The sequence below is a fragment of the Fonsecaea pedrosoi genome (genome assembly GCF_000835455.1).
Source record: "Fonsecaea pedrosoi CBS 271.37 unplaced genomic scaffold supercont1.1, whole genome shotgun sequence".
Taxonomy (NCBI): Eukaryota; Fungi; Ascomycota; class Eurotiomycetes; order Chaetothyriales; family Herpotrichiellaceae; genus Fonsecaea; species Fonsecaea pedrosoi.
Window position 1 is genome coordinate 1,321,514 of NW_013550615.1, and position 14,111 is coordinate 1,335,624.

Genomic DNA, 14,111 nt, shown 5'->3' on the forward strand with positions numbered 1-14,111 from the left:
CTACACCACAAACATGGTTTTCCCCAAGCGCCAGATGGACGGTCGATCCTCCTCTCGATCTCCGTCACCCTCAGACTCGATCGAGAGCGTTCTGTCCTCTTCAAGTACTCTCATCTCTTCGCCAGATTCCTCGTCCGCACCACCTTCGCCGTCCTCCGCAGTCCCAACTCCATCCTCTATGTACAGTAGTTTGGGTACTCGCCCCCGTCGTCCAACACCGCCCTCACGGCTACTTGGTGCCATAGATGAAGACAGCTCTACAGTACAACCCGATCTCCCATTATCCAGTGACAGTGAGAAGAATCCCGTCGCCAAACTTCATGTATACGCTGCGGTGGTCAACTCTAAACAACGGCCAACTCTCGCACTGTCGACAAGTCCACCAGCCAACGATTTCGACCGCGTGATGGGGCCTCGGGGTGAGAGGTTTGCTGATCTGCGAATGAATCGAAAAATAGAGGGAGCCAAGGGCTGGAAGAGATTCATGTGTTTCGGGTAAGTCACCACGGTTTTCACGTTGATTCTGATTCCCTGTAACTTTTGGTTTACTCATGTTTCTTACCGAGTCAGTTGATGTGGAACATAACTTCTCTTCGGAGGGATACATGGACAATTCCAACACGACTCAATGCGATGCAGTCATCCTTACCCTTAGCAACAGGGATAGGGCGTGGCTTTCAAACCCAGCCGATCGGGCACATTTTGACAAGCGGAGCTTCCAGATCGGCAGATGCAGATGTTACTTGGCCGTCGGAAGATTTCTTGTTGATCTTGAAACTTGAAGAGGAGCGACCCCCCGAGGGCACGAGAGGGACCGTGAAAGACCGCGAACAACCAACAACAGGATTTAATGAATTTGTACGACTATTGGCATTTTAATTACTTTGCAGCTTAGCAGAGGCGTTCTGGCTGGTGGTATTTAGTCCGTCGTGCAGGACCAGTGGAATTTCAAATGTATCAGACTTTGCTCTATTCAGACGGCGCGTATCCGGTAACGCAGCCCAATCCGTAAGCTGCCCATTTCTTGTACGCGATACGCCTCCGCTGGCTCAAGGTTTGGTCGTTCAATAAGTCTTTAGAAGTCGAGTCCGGTGTGTTGAGAAATATGAGGGCTTCAGAGAGTTGTCTTTGGCCTGGTAATCCCATGTGGCCCTTGTTCAGCTGTTCAACCTATGTACAGCACTCGGCACGCATCTTCATCCCTACCCACTCCACGCTCCTGAGCTCTGAAAACGTGTTCTCGGCATCACCCACCGTCTTCCACTTACGGGCACACGCATCCTGTCTGCAACAGAGCACGAATACTTGTGCCCCAAACACAACCCAAATGGCATACCTCCTCATTGCTGCGGGTGTCCATCTCCGACAGAAACTTCACGAACGGAAAGAATTACAGCGCGAGAAGAAGCGAATGGAGTACGAGCAGCGGTATCGCGACTTGGAACAAGACCATGCCGCCAGGATTGGCAATTCCCACCAAACCGCCCGGGTAGGGGTTGACAGCGTGCGAGTTGCGGGACGCCACGACGAGCCTTCTGTTGTTCTTGACGGAAACAAACATGAGCGGAATAGTATGGAAAACGGTGAGCGAAGACCAAGCGAGGACAATTCTGCCGGATGCTTTGACAAAGTCGTCAACCAGACAGCACAAATGAAGATATCATAGCCTTATCTCCCAAATGGTGTTGGCTGACGGACTCGTACATGGTTGATAGAGCAACAGACTGTTGGAGGTCAAAGGGCGCGATCCGTAGCATCACTAGCGGGGTTTCTTCGGGAGCCTTACCTCAAATGAACTAGCCATCACATGATGCTGATAATGACATCCCTGCTCCTGTCGGCTCCCATTGCACCGGGAACACACGTACTCCATAATCGACTCGAAGGGAAAATAATTGCAGCAAGTAGCCGATCTTCCTGCTTCCACTCTACTGCCGTCATAACCGACTTGTCATGTCCTCTTTCTCGCCAGCTTCATTCTCATCAAAAGCTTATGAATCTATACTGCTTCTCCCCGCACGGATTGGTCGCAAATGCGGGCCGTGGCCTACTTGGGGCTGATCCTCCCACTGTCCTGCATCCGGGACTACTTTTTTGTTTGATTCCCCTCATCTCGTGCAGAGGCATGCTACAATAATGTCGCCCATTTTCCGTTCTCCGGAAGGCTGGAGTGTGCAGACGCTCGCTCTCATGATAGTTTCTTTCCCCATCTCTTTTTTTTTTGTTTTCTGTTGTGTGTTGACTGTGCTCTTCTTTCGCAGTCCTACTTGACCACCACTGGTAGACAGACCCGACCATGGGTCTTGGTGCTCACAATGAAACCCAGAAGTCGGTCGATACCACCGTTGCGCCGCAGTCCTTGACAGGTATACTTCCCCTCCGGACTCGTTAGTGAAGAGAGTGCTCTGACGCTTCGCAGTCAACCAAGCCAACCGTCCTGGTCTCCAACGTTGCGATGCTTCTCAGAATACCCTCACGAGCGGGCAAGCGCCCAGCGTGTCGCCGGATGACGAGCCAAAGAACACAAAAGACTCGAGAAAGATCATAACGTTCAGCTCGAGTGACCCGGAAAATCCTTACAACTGGCCGCGGAGGAAGAAGCTATACATTTTCTTCACAGGCATGATCACTGTAATGAACAGCACCATTTCCTCGTCGTTGCCGAGCGGGGCCATCACTTTCATAGCAAGGCATTTCGACGTCACAAAAGAGATTCAGCTTCCGCTGCCAATATCCTGTTTTCTGGCCGGTTATGTTGTAGGGCCCACGCTATGTGGTCCCCTTTCCGAAAATAATGGTCGGCAACGAGTCATCCTGTCATTCTTCGTCTTGTCCACCATATTCAGCATGGCATGCGCCGTGGCACCGAACTGGCCTTGTTTGCTCTTCTTCCGCTTTGTGTGTGGGATTGGATTTTCTGGGCCAGTGGCGATCACGGGAGGATTATATGCTGACGTATATAACGACCCAAGGGAACGTGGCTTGGCGATGGCGTGGTTCATGGTTGCGACGACATTCGGTCCCGTTGTAGCACCAGCCATTTCAGGGTTCATTGCGGAGAATACTTCGTGGCGATGGGTCTTTGCCGTGGGCACTCTATTGGCCGTGGCAACACTACCCCTTGTTATTTTCATGCCAGAGACATACACCCCAGTCCTGCTCAGCCGCAAAGCAGCAAGACTTCGCAAAGAGACAGGTGATCCCGAGATCGTTGCCAAGACAGATCTTCAGAAGAAAACACTGCGTCACGTCATTACGGTTGTCATGACTCGACCGTACCGCATGCTTTTTCAAGAGGTCATTGTCATGTGCGTGGCAGCATATTGCTCTTTGGCGTACGCAATCTTCTACCTGTACTTTGAAGCCTACCCTATCATTTTCCAGGGTCCGGACTCAGTATACAAATGGTCATATGGACTTGCCGGACTTGCGTTTCTTCCAATTGCATTTGGATCTCTTCTCGCGGCACCACTCTATCTCTGGTGGGACTCATATCTGGCCAAGGCTCAGAAGCGACAAGCCCCGTGGGCACAACATGAGGAGTACAGACGGCTCCCACTGGCTTGCATTGGAGGGCCACTCTACGTGGTCTCCCTGTTCTGGATCGGGTGGAGTGCAAAACCGGGCGTTTACTGGCTTGCACCTGTTGCCTCGGGTTTTATCTTTGGGGCGGCATTCCTCCTCATTTTCATGGCTTTGCTCAACTACCTCACTGATGCCTACGAAACATTTGCAGCCAGTGCCCAAGGCATCACCAGCACTAGTCGAAGCGTTTTTGGTGCAGTCTTGCCACTAGCTGCAAATTCCATGTTCTCCCGCCTGGGCATTGCATGGGCGTGCAGTTTACTAGCTTTTCTGAGTCTGGGAATGTGTCTAATTCCCTTTGCGTTTATCAAATATGGTGATCGAATCCGAGACAACAGCAAGTTTTGCAAGGAGTTGAAGGAACTCAAGGCTCGGGAGGCTGCAGAGAGTGAGGCCGAGGAGAGGGAGGAAAAGTTGAGGGTCGAGAACGGAGACGTGGCAAGGGAAGCGGACGCCGAAAAGATGCTTGACCAGGTATGACGATTAGACGACGAACAGCAAATGGATATCTCGGGTAAAATAGATTTGGTTTCTAGAAGAGTTGGCTATCATAGAAAAAAGAACATAGCGCTGGAGTTTGTGGGAAACGAGAATGATGTTGTTTGAGAAACTGTATACTTGTTTCCTTGTGATGTCTTGCAGTCCTCTCATCACCAGAGTTCTCTTGAAGATCTAGAGGCATATATATAGGTAGGAGACACCATCACAGTCAACAGAATACTGGATTTCTATCAGTACGGAGTATGTCGACGAGGAGTGTGCAGGGCGGCCACTCAGGAGGTCGCAGCCTCGCCGGGCTTGATTGGTCAGGGTGGGGTACTTTCCTCCCTACCTAGACACCCTTGATACCCTAGACTGTTACCAACTACCCGTGCCTGTTCCAGTTTAGTTATGTGTTCCGAGTATTGTGTATATGGCATCTCCTTCATTTAGCCTCCATTAACATGACTCCAAAGGTATACAAAAGGAGAGATGAAAAGAAAAGAGAGTTGGATGGAATTGTGTATGTGCATGGAAATGTTTGAATATTCCTGTTCCAGCTAGGACACGAGCCGTATTAATTTATGGGTTTCTTCCTTTTCTTTTCCTTTTTTTTTTCTTGTTTTGCATAGCTTACTTGTCCTGTCCCGTGTTCCCCGGTTCTAAATGAGTGTGTTCTACAAGACTACGAGCGATTCTTGTATCCAATTCAGAGTGACCCTCCCCATCTGAAGCTCTACAGAGCCATGTTCTTTTTTTCAAATTATCGACTCCTCATCACCACTCTACGCCTTTTCAAGCTCAACTCACCTACTCCATCAACTCACGCTCGTCCCTATGATTCGACGCCTACATCGTCAGCCAGTCAGTCAACTGTCCCATCATCGCCAACATCAACATCAACAGGGGAGTTTCGTCTCAGTAATCAAACTCGGCCCCGAAGGCCTTATTGATCCGATACGACTCGAGCGCGTACATCACCCTCAACTTGACCCTCCACGCGTAGAATTTGATGTTGTCCTTCCACGTCCACGCGGTGGGATCGGTCTTGAAGTGCGGGTGGGTCTCGGAGGTGTTGGCCGATGACGATGACGGGGTGGGAGACGCCGGGCGCGCCGCTTCCAGGTCGTCGTCAGCACGCTGGTGCTTCGACCTGGATTTGGACTTGGAGTGGCGCTTCGGGAGGAATGACAGCGGGGATATCATGTTGCAGCCTTTTTCCAACTTTTAGGGGTTTGGTTGAGGGTTTTTGGTGGTAGATAGATGGGATGGGGAATGGGATTTGCTGTTGATCAGTAGAAACGAGTTGAATCGTCTGCTTGTTCAGGATGCTTGTAATTGATGATAGATTGGAGGGAACGGGCAGGTGTCGAGAGGTATATAAGGCCGTCGAGCGCGGGTTGAGGCAGGTCTATCGTCAAGGGCTGAGACTGCCTTAAGAGGTACTGCGCCGTGGCTGAGTGGTACAAGGCATTGTCTGTGGAAGGCAGTTTGGAGCTGCCTCATTGAGACCCTGCCAAGTGTGTCTCGAATCTGACTGTGGTTCAATGTGCTTCGTCACTAAGGAAGAAGGTAGGCAGTGGTACCGTGGAAGTCAGTGGCCTCACCTACTGCGGCTTTGTTGGACGCTTTGTGCAGCCTTATGACCTTAACAAAAGGGCATTGAGCAGTTAATGAATTGAGATAATGAACACGGGCCTTGTGCCGTACTTGAGAAAAGCAAAGAGTGTGGCTTTATGCAGATCGAAGTCCGAAACAGAAACACTGGGATAAACACGGGGCATGGTGCATAATATCTCATAAGGAAAAGGGTAGTGCTATGGTGGCCATGGCAGCTGGAGGTGGCTCTGGTATCGCACCCTGGACAAAAGATACAACATCATCTACGTAATTCAAAAATGGGCGATACGAATAATAATAATATCTTATTTTGGCTCATGCTACGCCCTACCATCTTTCACACCTTCCAGGTTAAACCCCTCGAGAGCGCTAGACAAACTCTCCACGAGCCTCTATCTCCCATCTGTTTTCTCGGTCCATCATTGTGCCAGACCCCCAGTCCCAGCCCCCCCTGGAGAATCCACTCGAAGTCGTGCGGCCAACCGGCGTTTCAATCTGTATCGATGGATACGACGATTACGATGGGAAGGATCGGCACGCAAGGTCCCATATTGAGTCCGCTGGAAGTAGTCAGTATCGAGAACGCCGATGACTTCTCGTTCGAGGCGCGCCCTATCATCCTCACCTTGGGAATCAGGAGCAGAGTTCGTAGTGTCTGGGTCGGGGGAGGTTGTGGCACTAGTCTCGACACCGGTAGCGTGAATATCACCAGCAACAGGCTGCCACTTGGCCGGGTCAGCAGACGAAGCCCTCATACTGATCTTCATAAACGCCTTGGAAATCTGCTCCACAGGGTCAACGTCAGCCTCGGTCGAAGCACCATCCAGAGAGTCCTCAGTCAAGAGATTGGGAGTTTCCATGAGAAGCTCGGCAAATCTCTTGACTAGGTCTGGATCTTTGTCGACTGTGGAGTCGGACATTTCTGTCTTTGTCGGTTCTGATAGTTTGCTGTGAGGCTGCTGGAAAGGGTTTGGTTGATTTGCTGGTTGTTTGCCAGTGGAATGGTCGTTGATGGTAGTACTGCGAGAGCATGACCTGGAGATGATGTTGTATATTTATGGAAATTGTCCCGTCAACTCGGAGCTCCCCAAGGCAGCTCTTCAGGATCCATACTTCTTTTCAAAGTGACTCCTTCAGCTGCCTTTCGTCGAAGCTAGGTCAAGCGATGAGGTTAATGGGGAGAAACATCTCTTTGTTACCCTTTATGCAGCTGGACAAAGAATACAGGAGAAAGGAAGAAATATGCTTGTCCTCCAAATGACAGTGATCAGAGAAGGTTTGATTCATGATGTCTTTCAACGTCAATGGAAGCGTGTTTTGTGATTGCGGTGATTCTTCAACTTTGCGAGGTGAAGTTGAATTGATACGTTGGTTCGGACAAATAGAAAGTCCGAGGTGAGTCAATCATGTGACCACCACTAAGCACAACCTGTGATTGGATGGTCGAGGTTCCAGGCAGAATGGTTGAACGACAAGTCAACGACGTCGCACCATGGACAATTGAAATCCCCGACCTCTTGGTCTCGGGGTTTCTTCGAAAACATAGCGTCCACTATGTCGATGACGGCGCAGTCCCTGAATAGCCCCATCCCGATCGCAACGGCTCCATCGTCCTCCCCCGGGAAGCCAAAGCGGGTGCTTGCATGTGTCCTCTGCCAGCAGCGAAAGGTCAAGTGCGACCGCATCTTCCCTTGCGCAAACTGTGTCAGATCTCAAGTCCAATGTGTTCCCAGCCCCTTACTTAAGCGACGACTAAGGCGAAGGCCCCCACAGAGAGAGCTCCTGGAGCGCATAGCCAAGTACGAAGATTTGCTCCGTCAGAACAACGTCAAGTTCGAACCACTCCACAATGATTTTGGATTGGAGAAAGAAAAATCCGTCGCCGGGAGTGGCTACGGCTCTGACGGTGAGCCTCCAGAACATATGGACTCGGAGATGCAAACGCCTTCGACCACCAGCAGGTCCGGAAGAAGTTACGGAGTCAAGTATGCGTGTTCCAGGACTTGATCCATGGTAGCTGACTCTCCCAGAAATGTATGGCATGTCATGAGTCAAGGGGTACGGCCATGTCGCCTTATTTGTGAGCTCTTCTGACTGCTCCCACAGTTCCGAGACTCTGATAGTGACAGCGCCGCCTCTCATGAAAATGAGCTTGAAAGCGCGGTGAAAGACGTGTACGATCAATCAGTTGTAAGCGATGATAACCTTTTGTTCGGTGCCCGTGGCCCAGCAGTCAACCTTTCCAGTCTACATCCCGACCCAGTTCGAATCTTCCGGCTGTGGCAGATCTACTCGGACAACGTAAACCCGCTGCTCAAGGTTACACACACTCCCAGCCTGCAGGGACGTCTCATCGAAGCTGTCAGTGACATTTCCAAAATCAGTCCAACCTTGGAAGCATTGATGTTCAGTATCTACTGTGTGGCGATTTCGAGCCATGCGACCGAAGACTGCCAGCGACTTTTCGAGTGCCCGAAAGAAGACCTTTTGATGAGATATCACTATGCCTGTCAACAGGCGCTGTTAAATTGCTCGTTCTTACGAACCAACGACCGTGATTGCTTGACTGCACTATATCTCTACCTGGTGCGTATTACCAACAGCTGGTTTCACCCTCCTAACAGCGCCAGATCTCTGTCAGATCCAGTTCATTTCCTCAGTCCCTGTCATCTGTGCTTGCTGTAGCAATCCGCATTGCCCAACGCATGGGTATCCATAGTGAGTCGGTATTGGCAAAACACACGATATTTGAGGCGGAAATGCGCCGAAGGTTGTGGTGGTCGCTGGTGCTATTTGATACTCGTGTCAGCGAGACCACAAACTCCAGGACTGCAACGCTAGATCCGGCATGGGACTGCAAAGTTCCCCTCAATGTGAACGACTCTGACCTGCAGCCGGATATGAAGAGACCGCCAGTAACGCAGGGAAATACCACCGAAGCACTTTTTGCTGTCGTTCGTTGTGAACTGGGTGAAGTGATCCGCCATTCCTCGACCCATCTCGATTTTACTACCCCAGCCCTGAAGGTTAACGTCATTACTGCCCAGAGCGAAGCCGAGGGAGATGAAACTGAGCTAATCAGGCTGGAGAAGATGGTTGAGGACCGGTACCTCAGGCACTGTGACCAAGAGCACCCACTGCAGTTCATGACGATGTGGACGACACGCGCTCACCTGGCCAAATATCGCCTTCTGGAACATCAGTCTCGGTATTTTGGCTCATCCTCGCGACAAACAAATGCGCAGCGACGCACCGCCACTTCTCATGCGCTCACAATGCTTGAATGCAACACCAAGCTCATGGCGTCACCGCTCACCAAGGGATTCCGTTGGCTCAACCAATTCTACTTCCCATTCCCAGCCTACATCCAAATCGTGCAGGAGTTGCGAAGCCGGCCGCTGAGCAACCAAGCTCGTCACGCCTGGGAAGTCATGAGTGACAATTACAGTGCGTGGTTCGGGCCTCACTTTCGGGAAGACAGTCCTTTCTTCCGCCTCTTCACCAAGTTGGTACTGCAGGCATGGGAGGCGTACGAGGCAGCTCCCAAGCGACCGGAAGATGTCTTGATGACAGAGCCAAGAGTCGTCTCCTCCATCAAGCACGCACTCTCACAAATAGCCCTGCATGCCCGGGATGTCGATACCGGCCTGCCGACCATGCTGACGGGGAATCCCGACATTGATGATGGTGGTGGCGTAATAATGCCAACTTCGATGCACATCACACCGACGCCGACGCCCATGGGGATGGGGTTCTGGGACCACGGCATGCCCTATAATAACAATAGCGACATCAACAACGAGATACAGGATGATTTCGCCCTTTTCAGTGGACAGATGGATGCGAATATCAATATGGCGGGGCAACCTGGACACCTCGACCCCTGGAACTGGACGGGATTCGGCGGACAGCCTGGCTGGGAGGGCGCTTGATCGTGATCTTGTACGGCACAGCGAACCGGCCACTCCACTCTGCTCACCCATTATTCCTCTTCTGATTCTCTTACTCGCATCCAGAGTTTCAATTCAACTCAGTTCAATTCGATTCGATTCATTCTAGTTCAGTTCCTCCATCAACAAGGCTATCTGTCACTAAATCACTAGATGGTCATAGTTTAAGTCCCCAGACCAACCTATCTGTCCCTCCGACTCCCTCGCCAGGAAAAGAGTGAGCAATTAAACAAGTAATACCTATGCTGGCTAGGACTCACCCAGTTGGGGGAGAAATACACAGGGAGAACTTGGCCTCAGAATCCTCCATCTGTCGACTCTCAGTCCTTGAATTGTTCTTCTCGGTTTGACGCAGAAGTGCGCATCCACTCTTCGCGTGCCTCCCCAACTGATGGCGTCAGAGCCGAGAAGAAATGTCTTTGCGCGACGTGGCATAACGTACCGCCGGCGGAAGGATACTTGGATATATGTGCGGGAGAGGTATTCCAACTCGGGTAGATGAGGAGCGAGGGAAGGACTATGGACAGACACCAACGGGATAATCAATTCAATTGTTCAAAAACACTGTGGCTGAGGTATTTCTATCTGTTTCCTGTGCTCACATCGCATTGATCTCAATCCTGAGCAGGGTCTGTCGGGAGAACGGTTGCAGTGAACAGAGCAGAGGTTCCAGTACATGAAGCGTGAAACGAAGAATCGGGACGGGACCAGGTAGCCTGGACTCCTCTTTCATTGCCCTCCACGCCCTGACTGGTCCTCGACACCCACCCACACCTGTGATTGCCATCAACCCTTGCCTCACCGAATCTCTCTCTCTCAATTCCCACTCCCGTCTCTCCTTCAAGGACTCATTCACCCAGAGATCTCCATCCCGCTAACTCCACCCATTCAGGATTCTCTACTGCTGAAACCGGTTGCGACTTGCGAAAGACCAATTGAACCTCGTGAACCCTCAGTAATCGTTCGAAGGGAGACCACGGGCCCCCCATGAGCTTGCTGTCGTACCACATGCGCCGGACCACCGTCCAATTTTCCAAGCACCCAAGTCCATCCTTGGATTGGAAAAGGTCTTTGACATCGTCCCGTTCCCGATCCAGTCCTATGCACGTGCTCCATATACTTTCCCACGTCACATCTCTCACGGGAAGCAAAGGGTTGTAGGAAACAGTCACTTCTTCTACCGACTGCAGAGCTTGTCCTTTGGTAGTCCGAATCAATGCAGCCAGGATCTTCAGGTCGTCCAAGTCTATGCAGGTCGGAGAAGCACTTCTAGTAACGTATCGAAGCCTTCGGATTTTGTTCAGTTTGTAGAGTGACTGTCTTTCGAGGGAGACCGTTTGGAACAAGGCAGATCCAGGGCGACGAGTATGAGGAATGTTATAGACCATTTCAGTGCCCCTGTGGCAGATTTCTCCAAACGCTGTCAACGGCGTCTTATTCAGCATATTAGATCCTGAGAGAAGGGTCCCAGCCCGCAAGCAGATTTCGTATAGTCATGGTGGTGGTGGAGAAAAAGAGCGGATCCCATTCCCTGGTGATCTGATGTCACACACGTCTGAGATTCTTTCTTGCCAAAGTGATGGTTACTCTTTTGTCTTGGTGCTTTTTGTCGCACTGCCCGCATGCTTTCTCGGGCGGGATCGTGAGGAAACTTCTGTAGACCAGGAGTCGGATCTCTGCAGGAAGTTTAAGCACTGGAAACGACTCGGTAGACGAGTGTCGCACATGGCCTTTTGGCTGGAGGAACTTTCGTGCCGTCACGGCTGGTGTAGGGGTTGTAGGAGCAGGATAGTCAACTCCCGAAGAGTTTGGCGGGTCTGAGTCTGGAGGAGTATATGGCAGCGTAACGGCCAACTTCTTGAACATCATTTCTATCTGTGCCATCAAAACCGCTGCATCTCCCATTGGACATTCGGACCTGTTGCAGCGCGAGCGATGACGGCTCGCAGTTTTAGAAGTGGCGATCGCAGTGCGTCGTCGGTGGGTTTGGCTTCTTGTATTCGGTGCTCCAAGCACAGAAACGAGAACCTCATCTTCGCTCGACAAGGTGCGGCCAGTTTCATCAGAGAATTTGAACATAGGGGAGGTCTTGTGCGAAGAATGATTCCTGGATAGAACGCTGGAGAAAGAACGGACAAGCGTCATTTGCGTCCTACATGCAGCATCATATGGAAGATTGAAGACACCGCGTCCCAACATTGAACTGGTTTATTTCCTGAAACTTGCCTTCACGGTCTTAGTCTCTGACTCACAACTGCCGCGACCCGTGGTTCGACGCGATTAGGCTCGAGCTTTGGGGGGACAGAGAAGGGAGAATATCTCTTGCTGAAACAGTAATCGATTAAGGGTGACAAACAAACCGTGATGTTTCCATGGAGTTGTTTGGTCATGAATGGATTGAGATAGGCTGCGATATTTCATTTCTCACAACTGCCTCTGTCGCTATGTACTCCCGCAGCCTTTCTCAACGTCGCTTCAGTCACCAGCATCTGATTTTCCCACACAAAGAAAATGGCCATTCGAGAGACAAAATCCGAGTTAGGATTTTGCAATTGGATAGTTACTACAGTACGGAAATTGAAGTTTCAGATTGGAGAGCGTTGATTGTCCACTTGCAGTTTTGATATTTCTGCTCCTAAATCAGTCTCAGTCCCTTCACGGCCGTTCAGTCAGTAATATCCACTTGTGTCCTATAGATCTCCATCCACCAGCGATCCGTAATGTCCCCTAATGAGTCTTGACCAAGGATATGATCGGTACAAATGTTCATCAGAGCCGCGGACGTCCTTGTCTCCCAATAATTCTCTCCAGTGATGTGCTGTCAGGCACTGGTTGCCCATTCCGGTCGTCAGTGGGAATCCGCTGTGATGCAAAGGCCAGAAACACCGCTTCCCAATGACCATCCGGAAATCGTAAGAAGAAAGCTCCATCTTGTCCAATGCCATTGGGAAAACCAACACTTCCTTGGTTCATATGTATGTCATGAATGCCGGAGCCAAAGGACGAACCATAGAGGTAGATGTCTGCCCGCTGTCTGATGGCGTCGTCGAGGATGGGTCGGAGTTGATCGAGGATATCATTGTCAGGTCCGCTTTCGCGAAATGGCAAGATTCTCCCGTCGGGGATCCGGAGCAGGTTACGAGTGCGGATGTAATCGAGGGCAAGGTCGCGTGTGTCACGATCACGGGGATCAATTGGGTGGAAGCCGTAGTCTAGGTGTTCGAGGTCTCGAGTCACCGAGTGAGAGAAGTTATGGTTGAACCAGTAGACAAGTTCGTTCGGGTGGTCCTGGGATTTGACATTGATTGCTGCCTTCCGTTTGATCGTTCCGTGGTTGTCATCCTTGAAGGAAAGGTTGATGTGAGGAGTACGGTCATTTGGACCATCAACTTGGTAGGAAACAGGAATGCCCTTCCATACGCCGTAGTGTGGGATTGGCATGGCGTCTTGTTTGGATTGTAATGATATGTGTGGCTAGAATTTGAGGAAAGAACAGAAGATAGATTGTTGATAGAATGAAAAGCCCAGGTTGTGCAACCTTTATACTATTTAGACCACGGGGCTGCTTGCAGATTCGAGCTGACAAGCCGTCAGGCTGTTGGGGTTCCAATACTCAGTGCCACCAACACCATCGTATCCACGACCCATTGAGAGACAGAGTTGCCTCGTAGCCAAGGAGGCCTGATTCTGACACGAGAAGCCATGTCTTGGATGCCTACCTCTGGTGTGGTGGGAACAGAAACAGCGAAAATCTTGAATGTGGCATCCTTCGCAACCTTCTGCCTGAAGGATATGCTTGTATCGTACTCTCATTCCTTCGTAGAGGCTGTCACAAATTATAGGAATGGGATATAGTGATGATTTTTGTTCAAGAAGTCCCATATGAGAGTATCCTCGTCGGCCTCTAGGAAGCAGTCTTGGTGGTGGAGGATTTGGAGGGTGGGAGAACAGGCCAAGGCAATCCGTACCACCTCAGTGACACCAATCCCCACCTGTCAAACTTGAAGGAAGTGTGATGGACTCGGTCCAAGCACATTTGCCAAGATATGTCTGAAACTGATGGTAGTCCTGAACTGGAACTATTGAAACTCGCCGTGATTTCGTGGTGTTTTGGGACACGGCTGGATCTTGTTGAACGTAGAGAGAGAGACAGGATGAGGCTGTCAAGGCAGGTAGGCAAGTGGCGTCCAATTGAGCTAGACCTCGCAGTGTTGCGTCAACGAAAAGCATGGTTCCTCCTGCATGATGGATAACTCCTTCCCGACTGGTGGGTGGGTGCGCCTGGTTGTGGTTGTTACACACCAAAACCTCCGAGCACCTTCCTGTCACTTCAGCCGCAGAGTCTGGAAGGACAGGGTAAAGAGAGGAAATTCGCAGTGTAGTGGCTGCCGAGGGGAGGTCAAAGGTCGTTCGTGGTCGAGAGCCTGCGGAAGGTGCGATCGGTTGACATGTGGAAGGCACAGACAAGAGAGTCTG

General features: G+C 50.9%; 8 protein-coding genes across 8 annotated transcripts; 4 read left to right on the plus strand and 4 right to left on the minus strand.

The window, feature by feature from the left end:
• Positions 1-13: 13 nt before the first annotated feature.
• Z517_00465 (uncharacterized protein) lies at positions 14-879 on the plus strand (the record flags this gene model as incomplete). The annotated part of the gene is made up of 2 exons (XM_013433431.1): positions 14-495; positions 600-879. The coding sequence occupies 2 exons, from the start codon at positions 14-16 to the stop codon at positions 877-879; spliced, it is 762 nt and encodes a 253-aa protein (XP_013288885.1).
• A 448-nt stretch (positions 880-1,327) lies between these two features.
• On the plus strand, positions 1,328-1,666 carry Z517_00466 (uncharacterized protein; the record flags this gene model as incomplete). The annotated part of the gene is made up of 1 exon (XM_013433432.1): positions 1,328-1,666. The coding sequence occupies one exon, from the start codon at positions 1,328-1,330 to the stop codon at positions 1,664-1,666; it is 339 nt and encodes a 112-aa protein (XP_013288886.1).
• Positions 1,667-2,296: 630 nt separating this feature from the next.
• Z517_00467 (uncharacterized protein) lies at positions 2,297-4,065 on the plus strand (the record flags this gene model as incomplete). Its single annotated transcript, XM_013433433.1, has 2 exons — positions 2,297-2,366; positions 2,420-4,065. 2 exons carry the CDS (start codon positions 2,297-2,299, stop codon positions 4,063-4,065), a joined length of 1,716 nt encoding a protein of 571 aa, XP_013288887.1.
• Positions 4,066-4,983: 918 nt separating this feature from the next.
• Positions 4,984-6,605, minus strand: Z517_00468 (uncharacterized protein; the record flags this gene model as incomplete). Its single annotated transcript, XM_013433434.1, has 2 exons — positions 4,984-5,279; positions 6,119-6,605. The coding sequence occupies 2 exons, from the start codon at positions 6,603-6,605 to the stop codon at positions 4,984-4,986; spliced, it is 783 nt and encodes a 260-aa protein (XP_013288888.1).
• A 634-nt stretch (positions 6,606-7,239) lies between these two features.
• Positions 7,240-9,617, plus strand: Z517_00469 (uncharacterized protein; the record flags this gene model as incomplete). The annotated part of the gene is made up of 4 exons (XM_013433435.1): positions 7,240-7,670; positions 7,716-7,743; positions 7,792-8,271; positions 8,316-9,617. The coding sequence occupies 4 exons, from the start codon at positions 7,240-7,242 to the stop codon at positions 9,615-9,617; spliced, it is 2,241 nt and encodes a 746-aa protein (XP_013288889.1).
• Positions 9,618-10,483: 866 nt separating this feature from the next.
• Z517_00470 (uncharacterized protein) lies at positions 10,484-11,080 on the minus strand (the record flags this gene model as incomplete). Its single annotated transcript, XM_013433436.1, has 1 exon — positions 10,484-11,080. The coding sequence occupies one exon, from the start codon at positions 11,078-11,080 to the stop codon at positions 10,484-10,486; it is 597 nt and encodes a 198-aa protein (XP_013288890.1).
• Positions 11,081-11,180: 100 nt separating this feature from the next.
• Z517_00471 (uncharacterized protein) lies at positions 11,181-11,501 on the minus strand (the record flags this gene model as incomplete). Its single annotated transcript, XM_013433437.1, has 1 exon — positions 11,181-11,501. One exon carries the CDS (start codon positions 11,499-11,501, stop codon positions 11,181-11,183), a length of 321 nt encoding a protein of 106 aa, XP_013288891.1.
• A 903-nt stretch (positions 11,502-12,404) lies between these two features.
• Z517_00472 (uncharacterized protein) lies at positions 12,405-13,076 on the minus strand (the record flags this gene model as incomplete). Its single annotated transcript, XM_013433438.1, has 1 exon — positions 12,405-13,076. One exon carries the CDS (start codon positions 13,074-13,076, stop codon positions 12,405-12,407), a length of 672 nt encoding a protein of 223 aa, XP_013288892.1.
• Positions 13,077-14,111: the final 1,035 nt, after the last annotated feature.